The sequence below is a fragment of the Neopelma chrysocephalum genome, unplaced genomic scaffold, assembly GCF_003984885.1.
Source record: "Neopelma chrysocephalum unplaced genomic scaffold, ASM398488v2 Primary Assembly neopelma1_98, whole genome shotgun sequence".
In the NCBI taxonomy this organism is placed as follows: Eukaryota; Metazoa; Chordata; class Aves; order Passeriformes; family Pipridae; genus Neopelma; species Neopelma chrysocephalum.
In genome coordinates, this window is record NW_020897761.1 from 104,552 (window position 1) to 124,109 (window position 19,558).

At 55.9% G+C, this 19,558-nt stretch overlaps 1 protein-coding gene across 1 annotated transcript; it reads right to left on the reverse strand.

The window, feature by feature from the left end:
* Positions 1–174: 174 nt before the first annotated feature.
* LAMC2 (laminin subunit gamma 2) lies at positions 175–18,032 on the reverse strand. The gene is made up of 23 exons (XM_027694532.1): positions 17,951–18,032; positions 13,675–13,863; positions 12,594–12,723; positions 11,600–11,698; positions 10,992–11,128; positions 10,424–10,546; positions 10,108–10,297; positions 9,659–9,771; positions 9,140–9,358; positions 8,198–8,377; positions 7,502–7,735; positions 7,169–7,305; positions 6,730–6,883; positions 6,402–6,607; positions 6,045–6,124; positions 5,432–5,569; positions 4,540–4,684; positions 4,198–4,347; positions 3,590–3,704; positions 3,303–3,502; positions 2,567–2,725; positions 2,379–2,478; positions 175–2,181 (listed from the first exon to the last, which is right to left on the reverse strand). Exons 1-23 carry the CDS (start codon positions 18,030–18,032, stop codon positions 1,931–1,933), a joined length of 3,531 nt encoding a protein of 1,176 aa, XP_027550333.1. The 3' UTR covers positions 175–1,930.
* Between the last annotated feature and the right edge of the window lie 1,526 nt (positions 18,033–19,558).

The following is a 19,558-nucleotide window of genomic DNA, read 5'->3' on the forward strand; positions in this document are numbered from 1 at the left end:
TATCAGCAAAATGTTTAAATTATGTAATAAACAAAACAAAACAAAAATGTTACTGGTGTCATTTTAAAACAGCCCCAAGACAGAGTCAGGATAAAGAGAGCAAATGGCTGGGATAACCCATGGCCAAACCCCCCTAAATCAAGGAGCCTGAGAAAACAAAGCAAGAGGCAAGACCCAGCCAAAAGTATTCATCATTTATTGACCTCCTCCCTTTCAACTCATGGAAAAATAGCCAGGTCCATAATACCTGTCCCTGTGCAGTACAACAGAAGAAGGAAGACATGCCAGGGGCTAGAGTACATCTCACTTAAATAAAAGTGTAAGGCACACATAATACTTGGTATATCATTAAGCAAAAGCACAGATGCTGCTTTATCAGAGAATCAGAAATAAGGAGGGCTGAGTCCCCATAGAGTCCTCCTCCATCATTCAGGACCTCCTCTTTTACCACCACACAGGCCAGGGGCTTCAGCAGAGCTGACTTACAGCATGTGGCAGCAATTTTTTTCCCCTGAATCTTTTTTCCCCTGCATGACATCTAAAGGAAGGTGGGAGTGGTGTCAAAATGGATCTGGACCCACGGGAAAGCCACAGGTGGTGAAGGGAGCACTGGGGTCTTTGGCCCCTCCGAGCTCTGCTCAGATGTACAATGGGAAACCCCTGTGGAGAACTACCTGAGCCTCTGAGAAACATCCAGCACCATGCAGGAGGGAGAGAGGGGGCATAGGCAGCACCAAAACAGAGGCTGAAACACATTCAAGACATCCTCAATATTTTTACAGCAATCAAATTGGGGCACAGACACTGCAGTGGGATGGGACAGGGCTCTCAGACATGAGAGCTCACAGCTGCAGACCCCTAGAGAAAGCCCCCATTCCTGCAGAGCCCTGGAGACATCACCCTCCTTCTCCTGGGCTCTGGGACACCCAGGAAGCTGCCTGGTACCAAAGGGACCGGTCTTGTAAGGAAAGGTTGTGCTTGAGCATGTAAGGAGGTGGTAAGGAGACCTGTGTTTGCCCAGGAGGAGCTTTGACAGGAAAACCACCCCTCAGGGGCTTTGGGACTTGCAAAGTGTGGGAGAAAGAATAGGGGTACTCCCCCTGGCTGAAGGGAGCAGGTAAAGCAGGAAAGACTTTCCATCTCAGGAGCCCCTGGTAGCCTGGGATCTCCTCGTCCTCCATCCAGCACGTCACTGTGAGCTCAAAGGCACCTGGAAGCTCTTTTTCCCTCCTCTTTAGCAAACAGTAACCACCTCATTGAGAAGCACCGTGGAAGACCTGCAGCTGTGTGAAAATGGTCATCAGTGCCAGAGCTCTAAGCCACAGCAAAACCACGTCAGCACCACTCCCAGGAAGGTGAGGAATGGGCACGCTGGGAGGAGAACACCACAGGAAGGATCACCAGCACCACAGCTCAAAACTCATCTCTCCCATCTGTCTCTTCATGCCGCTCGCTGAGCTACTGATGGTGAGGAAAACCTCACTGAGAACACGAGGAGGAGGTGGTGGTGGTGGCAGTGTCCAAAGTAAGGACAGAGGCCGTGTGTGCCAGACTGGGAGAAGGGATCCACAGGGGGTGGAGGGTGGAAAACCCCTCAGTCATGAACTTCAGGCTCCGAACCGTGCAAACTCCCAAGGCTGACACCAAGCAACGCCGACTTGCACCTCAGAGAAATGTTGTAGGAATGGGCTGTTCTCCAGCCAGTAGCACCTTCACAAACCAGGCGTCTCCTTCCTCCCACGAGCGAGGGACGGAGCACTTTGAAAAATTAGGGACTCTCCAGGGCCAGCGTGACACTGAGCTTCATCTGCCACGCTGAAATTGAGGGTAAGGATCAGTTCAACACAATCAAACGCAGCCAGTCCTGCCAGATTTGGGGAGGCTCTCCTGCCTTCAGCCTGGCAGGTGCTGCAGCCTTTCCAGAGCTTACTCATGGCAATTCAATGGCTTTTGTGTTGTAGCAGCCTGGAGGAAGATTCCTCTGGATATCCTCCAGGTTCTTTATATCGGCCAGGATCTCATCGATGTTGCTCTCCAGCGTCCGCACCCGGGCCTTCTGCAGCATGGCTGTCTGCTCCAGCTCAGACATCTCAGACTTCAGCTGGTTGCTTCTGGTTTTGGCTTTGCTAAAATTCATCTCGAGCTGCTTCAGGCCATCCTCATCCACGGCGCCAGGCTGGTCTGTGGAACAGAAGGAAAACAAGGATTAAGAAAGCACGGATGGAGGCTGAGGACTACATCTTTCTAGATACTTCATCTCCACCCTGATGCCCAGCCTGTCCTCAGGCTTTACCTGAGGCCAGCATCCCACTAAACTCCCTAGACCCCAGGGGGGACCTGTCTCCATCCACATCCCGCAGTGGCATCACAAAACCTACTCATCAGGCGCAGCAGCTCCTCCAGGGCACTCAGCGTCTCCTGCACGGCCACCCCTGCCTGGCCAGCCTTGTCATGGACCCTCTGAGCCTCCTGAGCTGTCTGAAGGAGGAAAGGCAGCAGCTGTAAGGTGCAACTGAGCCCAAAAGGCAACAGGGATGGGGACAAGGCAAGGGAGACGGGGACCCACCTCCTGTATCACAGCAGCATCCGCCTCAACCTCCGAGAGCTTCCTCTCAAATTCATCATCCGCTTCCTTGGCCTCGCGCCGCAGGGCAGCCACTGCCTTCTCCAGGGCGAGGACACCATCGGCCGTCTGGTTGGCTTCCACCCTCAGCTGGGCAATCTCCTGGGGAAGGCAAAGGCACTTTCAGAGGGGCAGAGCACGGCCAAAAGGTGCACTGGAATGCGGAGCTGGTGGAAACTGGTTCCTTCTACAGGGACCCAAAATGACCGCACACTGGCCTGTATCCTTCATGTTCTCCCACCAGTTGTTTCAGAGAGCTGTTCCTACAGCAATGGCTCAACCCCTCCTGCACACATCAGCAAATCCCTGGGGAATTACAACACACATCTGGGAGCTGAACCCACAAGCAGCAATTTTGGGACCTCACAAGCCTGCCAGCGGCTCAGGCTGTGGGAGTGGAAAAATCCCCTTGGTCACTGAAAGGTGGCTACAGTGAGATGCCACAAAGATCCTCATGGAAGAAACGTGCCTGCAGAGAGCTGCACACCCACTGATCTACAGCCAAACTTTGGTACCTGCAGGACCCACTGTAGAGAAACTTTAGCCCAGAAATCAATGCAGCAGGTCCAAAAGTCAACCCATCAGCTCCACCATGAAGTTGCTAACCATCTCCTCTTCTTCCACTGTTTTTCCTTCCAAACCCTTTTCTGCCAGCACTAGCACTGGAGCCTGCTCTCACCTCCTGGATCCCCGTGGTGATCTCCTTCGCTTCCCCTGCAGCGCTGCTGGCTGCCTTGGATTCGGAAGCAGCGCTGCCCAGGATTGCTTCGGCTCGGTCTGTCTTTTCCCTGGCACTGGTGACCATGCTGCTGATAATGGGCAGCCTCCTCATGGCATCTTCAGCTTCCCTCCTCTTGTCACCTGCTTGCAGGTTGAACTCTGGAAGAAACACGTGTGGGAATGAAGCTGCACTACCTTTGTGAGATCCCACGTGGAAAGGCAAGGGAAGGGTTTCTAGGATGTTACCCCTGAGGCTCTTCAGGATTTGTTCCACCTGGTAGAAGGTGGCATTGCCAGCGCTCACGGCTTGCAGGGCTGTGCTCTTGGCGAGGTTGGCTCGGGACAGCAGCTGTGTCAGCTTCTGCAACAGGTCAAAGGGACACAACAGGTGGATGAAGGACAGAGTACAGGAGGATTGGACATGCCCAGAGCAGTCCGGGAGGAGCTGGACTGGAGGAGAAGACCCATCAGCCTGTTCCCAAATGCCTGCTCTTGCCCCTGAATCAAGGCTACCACAATCTGCTGGCACAGCCTTGTGCTGGGGCTCCTCAACCAGCTCCAGCCATCCTGAGTCATCTTAGCTCTAATCTTTCCAGGAGTAGGTCTTCAACCTGCCTCACATGGAGAAGGTGTGCAGGTGAGATCCTGCACCAGCAGCTCCGTGCTCACAGGGAGGTCTCCCACAGGCTTCAGAAGACCAACCCCAAGGCTGCGTTTCCAAGACAGGGCACAGTCCTGCTCCAGGCAGGCAGAGCTACCTTTGACAACCAGACTGGGACAGTGGTGGTGCCAAGGGCATCCCACCAAAGCTCCAGCTCCTGGAGGACAACGCAGCCCCCCAGCCAATCTCTTACCGCTCTCTCGCCCTCTTGCCCTCGCAGCAGCTCCTTGGTTTCCTCCTCCCAGCGCCCCGTGCGGCTCTGCAGCTGCTTGTACTGGGCCATGTAGGTGTCCACCAGGCTCAGCAGAGCACTGGTGTCCTGCTTCAGCCGGGATGCCTCCCCCTGAAACAAGAGACACGATGGGGTCCCAGCATCTCCCCAGCGCTCCCCGGGAACCACGGGCAAAAGAGTGAGAAGATGCATATCCGATGGCTCTCCAATGGGGATAGAGCCCTGGGAAGGGATGAGCTGCTGGCAGGGTAGTGGGGAGGGTGTCAGGGAGAGCAAAAGGTTCCACAGACACAAAGCCCTCACCTCAAAGGAGCCGATGTCGGTCTCCGTCAGGCGGGACAGGGAGCTGAGGAGCACCAGGCTGCCCTGATAAGCCTTGTCTGCCTTGGAGGCCATCCCGTCAGCATCAGCCTTCAGGCCTCCAGCCAGCGACTGCAGCTCCTCGTACCTGCGGGGATACGGGACTGGAGAGCCTGGTACCAGCCAGGCTGCCAACCCCCCACCCCAGCGTTATTGCTGCCTTCTACATGGACTTGTTCATGCTCTCCAAGGCCCCATGCAGATTTATCATGCAGGAAAAACCAATTGCAAACACCCCCTGCATCCCAGTCCCTCAGCCAAACAGGGCATCCACTGGCTCCTTACTCCTGCTCCAGGAACCAAAGGTGTTTCACACAGCTGAACATGGGCTCCTGCTAATCCCTGCCCTACAAATGGATGTTTCTTCCTGCACATCCCAGTTCAGCTTCTTAGCTTCCCTTAGGGCTGTTGCTTGCACCCCACTAGTGGTGTGCGAAATCGCAGCCCCACTGTGGTGGGCTCTGGAGTGGCACCAGCCCACCACACAGGAATCACAGGGCTAAACCCAGCCCGGATTTCCAACCACATGTGGAACAGACTCCCCCCACCCGGAGTCTCTTCACAGACATGCCAGCTTCCCTTAGCTGCTGGCAGTCCCATGGGAGCACCGTGGTCTGTGTGGTGGGAAGCAGACGCTGCACAGAGCTGTCAAATCTCCATCTCCGCCGCTCAGATGTGCCAGTGACTGAAGTCCCAGCAAGTCCCGCCTCCGAACACACACATTTCCGCAGCTCAGATGGGGAGGCAGCCAAGGGGACACAGGTGCTTGGCCACCCCTCTCCTCCCTCCCACATCCCCCCCCCGTGACACACAGGCCGGCACAGCCCGCACTCACTTCCCGAGCAGCCCTTGCAGGGATCCAGAGGCAGCCGCCTCTCCGCCAGCAGCCGTGCGGAGCAGCTCCAGCGCCTGCCGCGCGTCCTCCCGCGCCGCCCGCGCTGCTTGCTCGATGGTGTTGGCTGCTTGTGCGTGGCTGAGAAGGACAGAGCGGGGCTAGTGAGAAACCTTTCCCACCTAGGTTTTCTCCACCAACTTCCTTTATTGTTGTATCCAGGGATGCTGGACTGCACCCTCTCAGGAAGCGCAGAGTGTTTGCGAAAGAGGTCTGTATTTTCCTTGTCCCTCCTGCGTCTCTCAAGGGTAGAGAAGCACCAGAGGGGAGGCAGATGCTGCTGGTCCCAACTGGACACACCTGGGTCAAACTCTTATCACAAAGACGCTTCTAAATCACATCCAACTCCACCCTCAAAGGCAGCTGAGGACAACTCTACAGGGCAGTGAAGTCAGCCCAGCAGCTGCATCTTCCTCTGTTCCAGGGCTGGCACAGAGGCTTTGGCAGCTGCAGCCCAGTGGGTTCACAAGGACCCCCCCAAATATTACCTTCTGGGCACCCAGTGGGATCTCAGTCCCGCTCCCCTCTCTCTCGGCTGATGGCAGGAGGAACTCACCTGTTGGCCAATCTCAGAGCCTCCTGGGCCAGCACCAAGAACTGATTTGAGCCCCCGGGAAGGCTTGAAGCAGGAATGTTCTGAGGAGAGAGGGAGGCAAAGAGCTGTGAATGCTTTTCTCTGCTCTCCATTCAGCTCAGCAGTGAAAGAGGCAACTGCAGCACGTTAAACCTCCACCAGCCCCAAAGACCCCTGCCAGCACCTCTCCACATCCAGGCTGCACGGAAAGGGCCACCAGAACACCTACACTCACAAAACAAACATAATATCTGCAATTCCTTAAATCCTTACTCTCTGCATGCATTTTTTCCCAGCCCTGAGCTAGACTAGGAGTGTGTCACATGTAGATGCTCTTACCACCCGGCGGAGGGCGGCTCCACTGCTCTCCAGGTCCATCCTCGCTCTCTCCAGCAGCTGCCGGGTCTCCTGCACCTGCCTCTCGTACTGGCTCCCGAGAGACCTCAGCCTCTCCACCGTTGCCTTGATCTCGCCCAAGCGGCTCTGGGAGCTGGGACCCTGCCCATTCATCCTGGTCACACGGCCTTCCAGAGACCTGTCAGAAGCTGGTGAGACAGAAAGAGGAAGGCTGAAGAGAAACTCGTTGCTGAGCAGAAGGGCACAGGCAGCACAACTCTCCCCAACACAGCCCAGATGGCCCCATTCCAGGGCAGTGGGTGGGTGGTACCTTGCAGGCTCAGGGCTTCCCTGAGGATGGTCCGCAGCATCTCCTCAGCCACCTGCATTCTCCTCTCCAGCTCCTGGCTCTGGGCCCCACCACCAGCTTGCAGCCCTGAGAAAAGCAGCTCCAGCTCGGCCAGCTGCTGCAGGTACAGATCCACCTGCAACCACAGACCAGGCCATCAGCCAGTGGCACACCAAACCCACGGGGAAAGACCAGGGTGGGAACCAGGTCCACAGTCCAGTCAGAGAACGGAGAGCAACATGAGGGCCCATTTTTGGATGGGGCACAAGGGATCACTTCAATGGGGTACAAAGCCAAAGTTCAAAATCACTCCTCACTTCCACCAGGAGATGCTTGAGGAGGACATGAGGAGACACTGAGGGTGAACGAATCACTGCACCCCTTGATGCTCAGGGGCCCTGGGACTGCCATAGATGCTCACCTGGGCTTTCACCTGGCTGTAGCAAGCTGGGCACTCACTCTCTTCACAGTTGGGACCCTCAAAGCCGGGTTTGCAGATGCAGCTCCCATCGCTCCTGCACTTCAGGGGCTCAGCACCAACTGAGTTGCAGGCGCAGGCTGCAGGTCGGAGAGACACAGGTTCAAAGGAGTCTGTCCCCACCTCAAGCCTCAGCACATCTTTTCATCAACCCTCTCTCCCTGCTTTGGTTCCTGCTCTCCACTCCCACTTTCTAGCCTTGGCTTTTGTGGCATCCCCCTTCCCACCAAGCACTCGGGCACGGATTTTTCTGCTCAAACAGTGCCCAGGTCTCACCTCTGCACTTGTCGGCGGGGTCGGGGGCCAGCGGGTTCCCGAAGAAGCCGTCCTTGCAGCGGTCGCAGTGGAAGCCGGCGGTGTTGTGGATGCACTTGAGGCACTCCCCGGTCCGGCGGTCGCAGTTCCCCACGGCGTTGGGCTCCACGTTGCCGTTGCACTGGCACAGCTGGCAGGGCTGGGAAGCCACCGGGTCCCCAAAATAACCATCGGCACAGTACTCGCAGTTGTCCCCTGGGAAAGGAGAGATGAGAAGCTCATGCTCGTGCCTGCAAGGCAGAGGCTGCCTCGCTGCTTCTGCCTCACAGAAACCCATCAGAGTTGGCACGACAGCATCTCTGCCCTCATCACCACCACAGCCAGCACAACAGGCAGGCTCTCAAAAGCTGGGTGCAACAGCTGACATTGGCTAAGTCATTTCCTATTTGTTTTTTTCCCCTGTTTTTTATTCCCCTCCCTCTCCCACCCATCCTTTTTCCATCCACGTTGTGTTTAGATGAGAACCTCTCCTGGGGTGGGGCAATGTGTGTGTTCACAGCCCTTGGGGCTGAAGCACCCTGTCACAGGAAGGAGTGGCAGTGCCTCAGGCAAGCGGGGCAGAGAGGATGGGATGGATCCACCCAGCTCCAAGCACCCCTGCACAGAGGGTAGAAGCTCTGGGAAAAGGCAGAGCGGAAGCAAGGAGAAGGGCATTACCAGCAGCTCCAGGAGGGCAGTGGTCACAGGTGACCTCCTCACTGCCTGGCACCACGGAGCAGCCCTGGCCGTGGCCGCAGGGGCAGGTCCTGCAGATGTGTGGCTGCCGGGGGTCGTGGTAGGAGCCGAAGGGGCAGCTGACACTGCTGCCCACATTTTCATCTCCAGAGTAGCATTCGCCTGGAGGAGGAAGGGTACAGCTAAGGGCAGTTTACTCACAGCCCTGGTGGGACACCCTCCACCCCTCCACCCACTGCAGCACACTCCAGCATCCTCCACGAGATACCCTAAGATTCCCACACCTGCCCATACCATGCACCACATAAAATCATGGAATGGTTTGGGTTGGAAGGGACCTTTAAAGGTCACCCAGTCCTACTGTCCTTGCAATAAGCAGGGACATTTTCAACTAGACCAGGTTGTTCAGAGCCCCATCCAACCTGAGGCACTGTCAGGGTAACTTTAAAACAAAAAGTCAGAAGAGTTTACTGCTATCAGGGCAGCAGGAGATGCTTTTTTCTCTCTCCAGTATGCATCATCTACACCCAATTTGATCCAAAAACATCTGGGTGCAGCACTTCTAGGCTCTGGGGAGTTTTTCTGGGATGGTCCCCTACATTCCAGCCCCCTGAGTCACAGAATCACAGAATCAATTAGGTTGGAAAAGACCTCTGAGATCATCGAGTCCAACCTGTGACCCAGCACCACGACATCAACTAGACCAGAGCACCAAGTGCCATGTACAGTCTTTCCTTAAATGCCTCCAGGACCTCCACCAGCTCCCTGGGCAGCCCATTCCAAAGTCTGAGCACTCTTTCTGTGAAGAAATTTCTGCGAAGTCAGTGCTCCCGACCCCCCCAGCTCAGTTCTTGGGACACAGGTAGCCGTCCTGCATTCCCATACACCCTACAAGCACTGCGTGGTGGCAGCAGCTCCTCTTACCAGTGTCAGGGTCACAAATTCCTCCCCCCTGGCAACTGCAGGGCACGCAGATGCTGAAGGGCCCTTGGCCAGGGCTGTCTCTGCGGTAGCCAGGGGCACATCTCTCACAGAACTGCCCCCCGTACGCCGCCGGGCACTCGCAGCGCTCCACCCACCGAGCAGGGACTCCAGGGATGGGCTGTGCCGACACCAGGGTGACATTGTCGATGTAGCCAGTGCCTGGAGGGAGGTACAGCCAGTCACCCGTGGGGGACAGCAGCTCCACCTGCAAGACCCCCACACCCAGGACCTGCTCGGGTTACACATCCTATTGCAATGCCCATGGGCAAATGGAACAGCCAAATCTGTTGCCACCTTCCTCAATCTCTTCATAATTTAACTTTGCCACCGTAGGGCACTTAATATCATTATTATTACTTTTACAATACCTTTTAGCAAAGGTGTCTCCATCTGGAGAGCTGGTGTCTCCAGCAATGAGGAGATGCCAACCTTGTGCTTGCAAGCTCTCCCTGCACTTACTGTACTCCCCAAATGTGGCTCGGATCCAGAGGGCTGTCAGGTTTCCCAGCAGCCTGCGAAATTCCAAGTGATTCAGCCTCGGGCTCCACTTGCTGCTCGGGTGTTCGTCCAACCTGCCGTGGGAGAGGGGAGAAGTGGAACCGGTTTCAGGAAAACAAGATGCCTCCACAAGAAAACGTGGCAGCCCTCGCCCATCTCCCTCCTGAGCTCAGGGCTTTGAGGAACAACCTCCACCCATGCAACTGACCCTGAATCAAGTACCCAGCCCAATCTCAAGCCAGATTTTCTACAGCCCCTCTCACAAAGTAACGCCTTTATCCAGGAGAGACGCCCCTGAAGTGGATCCAGCCCAAACCAGGCCACCATCTGCCACCTCCAAGGGATCACAGCTGAATCCAGGAGCCGTTCTTGCTCCTCCCTACCCCAAACACCCCAGCCTCGCCCTTTACCTGAACGTGTATGTGTGGCTGACACCACAGGGCAGTACCTCCCCCTGGGGTAAGAAGGGGGCAGTGACTCTCAGGCCATCTCCTTCCAGGATCACGTCGTGTGGAGACGGCTGGAGGCCCCCTCGGTCCAGGCGGTAATCGAAGGAGAGCGTCTGGCCGTAGCTCAGCTGCTGGTTCCCGAGGAATTTTGCTGCAAAGCGAAGGAAAGGAAAACTAAAGGCTTAAAATCTTGCCTTCCTCCTAAAGGCTCAGTTCATGGGATCAGACCAAGCAAAGGGTTCATCGTCACCTCTGCCCCCGGCGATGCCACACCTACCAGGTGCCACGAAGTATATGGGCTCCGATCTCCTCGCCGCTATGAAGGCATCCCCATGGCGTGGGGACCACTGGAGCTGGGCTGGGGAGCTGTTTTCATGGACACCTTGCCAGCCCTCAGCACCTGGAGCACCAACAAGGAGCCATCAGCGGGGACAGGGAAAGCGTTTCCAGGACTCCAGCAAGTTTCTTCAGCTGTATCTTATCAAAGCCCTCCAGCTTCCTACCCCCAGCTTCTGAGGGGGCAGCACAGGTATCCCTGTGCCCACACAGCTGTAAAACAGCCTGGATGGGCACAGAGGCTTCCTCCAAGTGGCAGGGAAGACATGCTGAATGAAGCCTGTGCTCCCCCAAACCTTACACCCTACTTCTGCCTGCAATCAATTCATGCCACCCATCAAAGCAGGGGTGCTGCAGCCACGGGCAGGTGGGATGAGGACCCAAGGAGCATGTGCAGCCTGGGGCTGACTCCCAGCAGGGCTATGAACAAGGGAACTCCTCCAGCACATCAAAGAGAAGGGCTGGCAAACACCCCCAGGAGTCATGGGGATGTCCTGCTTGGGCTTGACCTTGCTGGAAGGTGGAGGTGATGTTGTGGACGCTGTGGTTGTCCGCGCTGACACACGTAGCCGAGTGCCCATAGCAGAAGCAGGGGGAGCATCCCATGGGGTTTCTGGCATCCAGGTTGTAGAAGTGTCGCTTGCACCTGGGAAAATGCAAGAAGGTGACAAAGGTAGAGTTCATTTTCTCTTTCTACTGGTCAACATAACCATTCTTTTAATGACAACTGTGCAACACGGCCATTGCCAGGGTTCAAGGTCATCGCCGGGCTGGGATGGCAAGACGGGCATGTGCAAATGGCTTCCCACTGTTAGAGGGCAGGGTTAGATGGGATATTGGGAAGGATTTCTTCCCTCTGAGTGTGCTGAGGCCCTGGCACAGGTTGCCCAGAGAAGCTGTGACTGCCCCATCCCTGCAAGTGTCCAAGGCCAGGCTGGATGGGGCTTGGAGCAACCTGGGCTAGTGGAAGGTGTCCCTGCCCATGGCAGGGGACTTGGAATTGGGTGATCTTCAAGGTCCCTCCCAGCCCAAACCATTCCAGGATTCTATGATTCTGTGCACTGCCAGGGAGATGGAGGTCGTGCCGTGCAGTGGTGCAGCAGCCTCTGACACCCACCTCTCACAGCGCTCCCCGGCAGCGCTCGCCTTGCAGACACAGCGGCCGGAGCGACAGTCCCCGGAGCTGCCGGCAGGGTCACACTCGCACTGCAGGCTCCTGCAACAGGGACAGCAGCAACCTCAACCTGGATTTCCAGCTCAGCCTGGGAGCTCAGTGCCCCCTGCTATCACAGAAGAGAGCAGAGAAACACCCCTAGATACTATTCCCATGTTGGAAGGGGAAAAATAACCAGCAGAGCCATCTCTGTAAGGAAAACCTGCAGTGCTGTGGGTACCAGGCTGAGACTGCCCAGTGCTACCACCCCAGCACACCCCAGAGCACCTGACCCACTCACAAGAGCAACATGAAGCTCTGCTGAGCTTCATAAACCCTGGCTGAGTTTAACAGACCCCAACTGAGCTCCAACAGGCAGCAGCACCCCGGGGAAGCTGCAGAAGGCCAGGCACAGCAGCACAGCTGCAGGCAGCCCCCCTCATCCACACCCTTTGCCTGCCTGCGGCCCCAGAGGAGCAACAGTGGGGTGAGGGCAGGAAGAAGAGGACACAGCACTGAGGAAGTCAGAGAAGAAACGCTACTAAAGGTATTTAAACAGGCCATCGTGCAAAGGAAGGGGTTTATTTTTGCAGGCACATCTCCTTGTGAGCAGCACCAACACCAGGCAGGCCCACGGTGGGCAGGTTCTGTTTTACATGGCCAAACCTGGCTGTCACCTGTTTGGCATTATCTGGGTAATAAGACAATGGCCTCAGTGTGTGGTTAAGCTCAGATTTTGGTGCTGTTGCAGGACAGTGAGCTCTGCAGGCTGGCATGGAAGTCCAGCCCCACTGGAGCCTGCTCTCTCCCAGCAAGGTTGGCTCAAGGCCGTCGTTGTGCTGCCACAAAACAAACTCTGCCCTTGCACGGGGTGTTTTCAGCCAGCTCAGGTGCTGGGAGAGCTCTGGGGGCCGGCCCTCCGGCTGTCCCCGTGCCACTGAGGGAGGTCAGCACTCACTGCCCGCTCCTCTGGCACCCGGCCTCGGACAGGGACTCAAATCCCGGCTGGCAGCGGTCACACTTGTCCCCCATCACGCCGGGCTTGCAGCTGCACCGGCCGTAGCTGTCGCACTGCGGGCTGAGGGAGCCTGCGGAGAGAGGGGAAGGAGAGGTGAGGATGGGCCCAATGGGACAGGGGGGCAAAGCACCACACCATCACTGCAGCAGCAATCCAGCCCCAGGGACAGGTCCCCACCTGAGATCCCCACACAGGGCTGAGACACCAGGTCTGGATGTTAAAAGTTGCTCCAGTCTCCCTGGGAGACTTGGAGGAGGTAAATCCCAGCAGGGATGCCCAGGACAAGGATCCTCTTCCCTACTCTAAAGGTCAGCGAGAAGAAAAAGATGGAGTCTAGGGAATTTTTTCTTCTTTGCCAGACCCTCTGCTAGTAGACATCACTGGAACTTGATTTTGGTGCCTTTACAAGGAACCCATGGGGCTGAGGGCCATGGCAGGATCTTTGGCTTCCAACCTACAGGCAGCTGTCCTGCTGCCAGGCCATCCTTGCACCAGGGGAGCCAAGGGGATATGTGCCATCCCAACCCCTTAAAGCCCATTGCTCTGTCCTCTTGAAGACCAGTTGTTTTTGATGTGCAGGTGATGCTTCTAGTGGTCCTCCTCCACCAAGAGACCAACAGGCATTTCAAGTGCAAAGGTTGTAAACTCAAAGAGAGGAGGTCTAGATTGGACATAAGGAAGAAACGTTTTATAATGAAAGTGGTTGGACACTGGCACAGTGAGAAGCTGTGGCTGCCCCATCCCTGCAAGTGTTCAAGGCCAGGTTGGACGTGGCTTGGAACAACCTGGGATAGTGGAAGGTGTCCCTGCCTATGGCATGGAAGGAGATGATCTTTAAGGTCCCTTCTGACCCAAACCTGTCCGTGAGTCTGTGATTATTCCAGAGGGCAGGTGGGTCTTGTAGCCTCTGGTCCGGTGTGTAGGGACCCAGAGCCTCACCTGCCCAGGTGCTCAGCAGGTGCTTTAGGCCCCCCTCCAGCCCTGAGCAGACCCTGTGCCCTCGGGGCTGTCGTGCACGTACCCCAGGGGTGGCAGTGGCAGGGCAGGCAGCACTCCCGCTCCCGCCGTCGGAAGAACCCCTCCCTGCAGCGCTCGCAGCGGGCGCCCTCCGTGTTGCCCCGGCAGCCGAGGCAGCGGTACCCGTTCCCCGTCTCCCGCAGGAGCTGCCAGTCGAAGACACACTGCCTGGACATCCCGTTGCAGTCGCAGACTGAGGAGAGGAGAGCAGAGAGACATCTCAAACAATGCTTAGAGATGAGGGTACCAGTTGTAAACCCACCCTGAAGGCCAAGGAATAAGCCCAGGCGGTGCAAATGTCCCCTTCTCGCTCTGCTAATAACAAGCCCTGTCCCCATGCCTCTGCTCTTGTCCCCATGTGTCTGTGTCCATCAGCCACCCCTGTGCCACCAGTGCCCACAGGGTGCTCCACATCCCCATGCTGTGGAGTGATGTCCCATTTCACTGCCAACAAGGTTCAGGATGGACAAACGCCCCAAGCCAAGCGTGGCATGGCCAGGGATGTCCTTCATCCTTTCATGGGACTTCCAATGAGGATTTTGAGTAAGCAAAGATGATTAAACAGCCCCCCAGATCTTGTCCTGAGGAAAGCATGGGGAACCTTACTGGAGACTTCAGGGAAAAGGGAAGGATCCCTGAGGTTATGTTTTGTTTCACCCAGCCTCTGACCAGGCGTGAGTTCAGGAGGAAAAACTCAACCAACTTCAACCAGGTCCCCCCAGCCAGTTCTTCCATGCAGGGAGTGGCCTGTGATCTGAGGTGCTCGGCAGAAGCATGCCAGCCAAGAGGGAGATTGGCAATAAAGGTTTTGGCACAGGTCACCTCACCCTCCCTGTGAAGAAAAGCTGCAGCTGCCCACATCGCTGCATGATGGATGCCAGGAAGAACAGGCATGAGACTCTGCCTCCCACTACAGCCAGGACAGGCAATCCCTCTGGAGAGCAGACAGGCAGGTACCTCCCCAGACATGCCTGCTCCAGCACTCCCTTGCCTTGTCCAGGTATTCCCTTGAAGGCACCTCTCATCTAAGGCCTCAGCAGCCAGTATTTAAGTGTTTAAGCCTGAGGGCCTTTATTCCAGATGCATCTCTCAGTGCCACAGAGGAAAGCAAGCACAGCTGAGAGGATGGTTGGCAAAGACAGGCAGGAGAATGAAACACCCCAAGGGAAAAAGCCTCAGGGACCACTCAGGGACGCAGAACCTGCTGAGGAGGTGCTCTGAACCACCCTGATGCTGCCACGGGAGCCTCGACCTCCCTCTGAGGAACTCTGCTCACTGCTGGTGTCCTTGGGATAAGAAAGGTGGTCCCCAGCTGCCCACCTCCCGCTCAGGTCACCCCTGAGAGCACAGAGAGGTGGAGGAAGTCCAAAAGCAAGCAGAAACCTGCAGCATGGATGCAGACAGCGCCCTGTACTCGACACACACAGAGGCTCCTCCTTCCCAGTGCTCTTCTGGCACAGCTCAGCCCCAGGATACAAGGTCCCTGTCCCTCTGCAGCTGTGATTCCCAGCACCAGGCACAGGCTCCTGCGCCCTGTGCTCACACCTGGGCGCCGCCCTCCCTCCCTCCCACACACCCATCGGCACCCACATTCCAGACAGAAGCACTCAGCCCAGCCTCTGCCAAGAGCAGAGGTGACCTCATGCGCCAGCAAACAGGGAGAGAGATTTTTCCAGCTCTGGCAAACATGGCTCTTCCCTCACAGCCTGGCTGCCAGGAGACCGAGATCCAGCTACAGGAGGCCTTCTGCCACCCCAGCCTGCTGGAAGGGGACCTGTGGGCACAGAAGTCCTGCCCCCAGGGCATGGGAAAGCATCCCCAGCCTCAGTGGGCATCACCAGTGACCCAAGGACGTGGACAATACAGACCAAGAGGAGCAGCATGGGACTTTATCAAGGTCTTTGTGCTCACCTTCACTGTGGGAAGATCCCACTTGAGGTTGATCCCACTCCCATCCCTCCACACTGCAGTGAGATCTCAAGTTGGAAGGGACCCATAAGGATCTCTGAGTTGAACTCCACCCACGCATCACCCTACCCTACCTCTGTGTAATCTGGAGGATTTACTGGGTTGCTAAATTACAGGCATGAGCACCATTCCCCCAGGGAATGAAAACCTTTTTTCAGGTGTTGCTCTCTGGCTGCAGCACGTCAGGAGCCAGTTCTTCTGGCACAGACTCAGGTCTCACTAATCCAAAGCCATTTAAGATGCTGCAGCAGGTTAGTGCCACCACCCCACTGGTGTGGCTGCTCCTGGTCTTCTCCTGGAAACCTGAGAGCTCAGGCAGGCTAATCCTTATCAAGAGCAAGAGGTGGAGCACGTAGGAACTGCTGGAAGATGAGGACCAACTGAGGACAGGATCATTTCTATATCCAGGTGCCCTGAGGCTCTGCTCTGAGATCATCCATGGAAAAGAGCAGGCTCCCCAGAGGAGAAGCTTTGCAGCTGGATTTCTTCAGTGCTACGTCAGGATGCAGGAGGTACATGGAACGCATCCAGCAGGACATCATTCCCCCAGCTCCCACCCAGCAGAATAAAGCATGAAAAATGCTTGATTGCTGTGACGAGATGAATTCCCACATCAGAAAGGCTTGGAGGAGGAGACATGCAGCTTCAGGCCTCTTAAACTGTCTTCTTAAATTGACAAAACCAGAAAATGAGGCAGGGTCTGTGTGGAGCAGATCCAACAGCCCTGTACACGAGCCAGCCTACAAAGACCCCTCCTTCTACCAGGAGATCAACAGAGCTTTGCATGCAATGAAGCCTCCATATCAACACAAGCCATTCCCTGCTCCATGCTCTTGGGACAGCGACCCAGAAGACTGTCCAATCTGCTGTCCAAGTCTGGGTATCCCCATTGCCCAACTCCTTCCTCACTGCAGGAAGACCTGCCCGGGGCTCCATCAGCATTGGCAGGGACATACCCCACACCAGGAGCCAAAACCTGCTGTTTGGTGCCTTCTGCTTTCTAACACCCTGAGTTAAACACCTTGTTGGTGCGATGGAGCTCTGACCTCCACATTCCAGCTCTTCCCTGAACCCTGGGAGATCCCCTCAGCCATCCTGTGCTGCCACACACAAAGCTCCACAGGGATCAGAGTACAAGTGTCCTGACTCTGCTGCTCTGCTGGATCACACCTGAACCCAGTTTGACTTGAGCACTTTGCAGGCAAAACAGGATTACATGAGCTAATTACAAGCCTATATCTAGAGGTGGGACTAGAGAGAGCAAGGGAGACTAAGTTACACCACCAAGCCCCCTCAGAAAATCTGCTGCAGCATAAAAACACGGCTTGTATCGACCATCACTTTCACACACACACAGAAATAGGTTCAGGAGTCCATGGAAAAGGAGCAGTTTCCCACATACTGCCAGGAAGGAGGAGGAAAGGAATCTATGCCAGTATTTTTAAACTTACACGTAATTAAGGCTGAGGTAATAATTAACTCAAGTAGCATGTAAAGCAAAACAGGTCTTTCTTTTTTTTTTTTTTTTAGAAAAAAGCCTAAACCAAAACATTTATTCAGCACTTATTACACCCCTGTTGCACCACACTTAAAACTGATAACTGATAAATCCAACTTCAAGCCCAGTAGCGTTCAGAACACCAGTAATGCAGAAAAAAAAAGAATTAAAATCACTCAGTATTTACAAAATACAAGTGAAAACCTGATTTTTGCCAAACATACTATAGGCCAGTAAAACTGAAACCCTGCTATTGAATTACCGCTGAGCTGGACATGCTCAAACCTCCCTGCACTACACTCTCTGCTACAATTGCACTTGTGAGAGGATCTGCTGGATTTTGAAAGCTCATCATCAATGGACCACGGGAGACTCGTCGTCTCCCACGGGGTGCAGCAGGGCTGTGGGCACCTTGTGAGCTCCACAGACTTGCACAAACTCCAAACGCGACCATGCCGCTACATCAAACCGGGTCCTGGATGCTTCCAGCGCTTCTCCGGGCTTGGGGAAGGTTTTGGTTCAGCCTGGGCGATGCTCGTGCTCACACCCACATGCCACCCCAGCAGCAAGGCTTCGTACAGAGAGCAACAACGTAACTGCACGTAAATAACTTATTGAAAGGGGATGCCGGTGAAAAAAACAAAGTTAAAGTGCTCGTGGGATATTCAGCCCTGGAGGAAACGCTAAGCCCAAGGGCGGGAGGGCACCTGGCGGGGTGCTGTGCTCCCAGACAGCTCCCAGGTACCGGCACCGCAGAGAGCTGCGAGCACTCCCGCACGTCTGAGGGGACCGGCCGACCCTGCCGAGGCCTCACCTTCTCCTCTGCGTGTGCTGGGCGCTGCGGGCGGCAGGGACGCGGCGAGGCAGGCGAGGGGCAGGAGCCAGCGCCCGGCCATGGCTCGGCCCGGGGAAGCCCAGGGCGCCCGGTCCGCAGGGATCGCGACCAGGGCTGCCCGCTGCCTTGTTTTCCCGTGTGTTTTTTATCGGCTGCTCCACCTGAGTCACTCCCAACAGGAAGGAGCACGTGTGCCGTGGGCTGACTCACCGCGAGCGAGGAGAGCCCAGCCCAGGCAGCGCAGACGGGCGCCCGCCCCATCCACAGAGCACCCCGAGGAGCTTCTGCCTGCACCCTCCTAGGGCTCATAGCTCACGGGCAGGGGAATAAAATATACCTGCAGCCCCTGCGGACGCCCCTCCTGCCCGTCCCACTCGCCCACCTCCATCCCACCCGCGGGCAGGGCACCGGGGCTGGCTGGGGAGGGCCGGGCTGCCCGGGCACGCAGGGAGCGAAATGAAACACGATGAGCTCACAGGAAGCCTGGGGAGGGTGGATGGGGACTGTCTGCTCGCAAGCCAGGCCCAAGTCAACCAACCTGCAAGAGCAGGGCTCATTTCAGGTGACCAGCGGGACTGGCGATGCAAAATGATCCCCAAGGACAGCTTGGATAAGTGCTCAGAAAGCAGGTCGATAGGGATTTACCAGATAAGTGTCAAGTTCAGGAAATCCCCAGACCTAGAAATGGGGTGGAGGCAGGAATCGTCACACACATTTACCTGCTTTTGCTCCCAAGGGGAAAATGGTTAGATGGGTCCTTGGCTCACCTAGTTGCATCCACTTTTGTGCTAGAAGGAGGATGAGGAGTGGAGACAGAGAGGGGAGAAAGCTTGTCTGAGGCTGCTGCTGGAGCCAGCAGGAGGATGCCAGGCTCCACAGCCCCAGGTCCCTCAGCACTTTGTTCTCAAGGGTAGCCAGTGAGCCAAACGAGGCATGAGAGCCAATTCCACCTTGTTCGTCACCTTTGCCTTGCAGGAGGGACATGAAGATTTCTACGGGAGAAGAGAGAAATCTGGAGGCAGGAGTCCTCCTCATCCTGCATACACCAGGATAAGTGAAAACACGGGCACATCCACCTGACCTGCAAAAGCAGAACACCAGGGGATCACAGGAAGGATGGGCCCTCATGTTCCCCTACTTACTGCCACGGGACACCTACTGTGACAACTGACTGCGAGTGGTCCATGAGCACCTTTAGATGGAATGAAGACACCTAACAAATCTGTCCCTTTTTAGATCCCCTTCTCCATTAGGGATCCAAACTCAACCCGTGCTGCTCATTGCAGAGCTGACAGAGCCAGGTGATTAACACCGAGGTCCTAGTCTGAGCATCTTACACAGCCCTACAGCCTCCAGACACTCCAGACACCTGGAGCTGACTCAGAGGGCTTTCCTCTGTGCCTCCTGGTGATCTCATGGGCGCAGCCAGCCCAAACTCACCACATCTCTGCACCTCCCTTCGCCAGCTGTACCTGCCTCTGCTGATTGAGTCAACTCGCTTTTATAAACAGGCGGTTTCCTTTTCATTTCACTTGCTGGATCTTAATATAGCCCACGACAAGGAAACCAGCTCCCCGAATGCGATGG

Coding starts and splice junctions, on each gene's coding strand:
- LAMC2 (XM_027694532.1), bottom strand. CDS start 18,032: ATGGCCGGGCGCTGGCTCCTGCCCCTCGCCTGCCTCGCCGCGTCCCTG. Junction 2,726..3,302: donor TCACCACGGGGATCCAGGAG/GTGAGAGCAGGC, acceptor TGCCTTCCCCAG/GAGATTGCCCAGCTGAGGGT. Junction 2,182..2,378: donor GGAGCTGCTGCGCCTGATGA/GTAGGTTTTGTG, acceptor TCTGTTCCACAG/ACCAGCCTGGCGCCGTGGAT.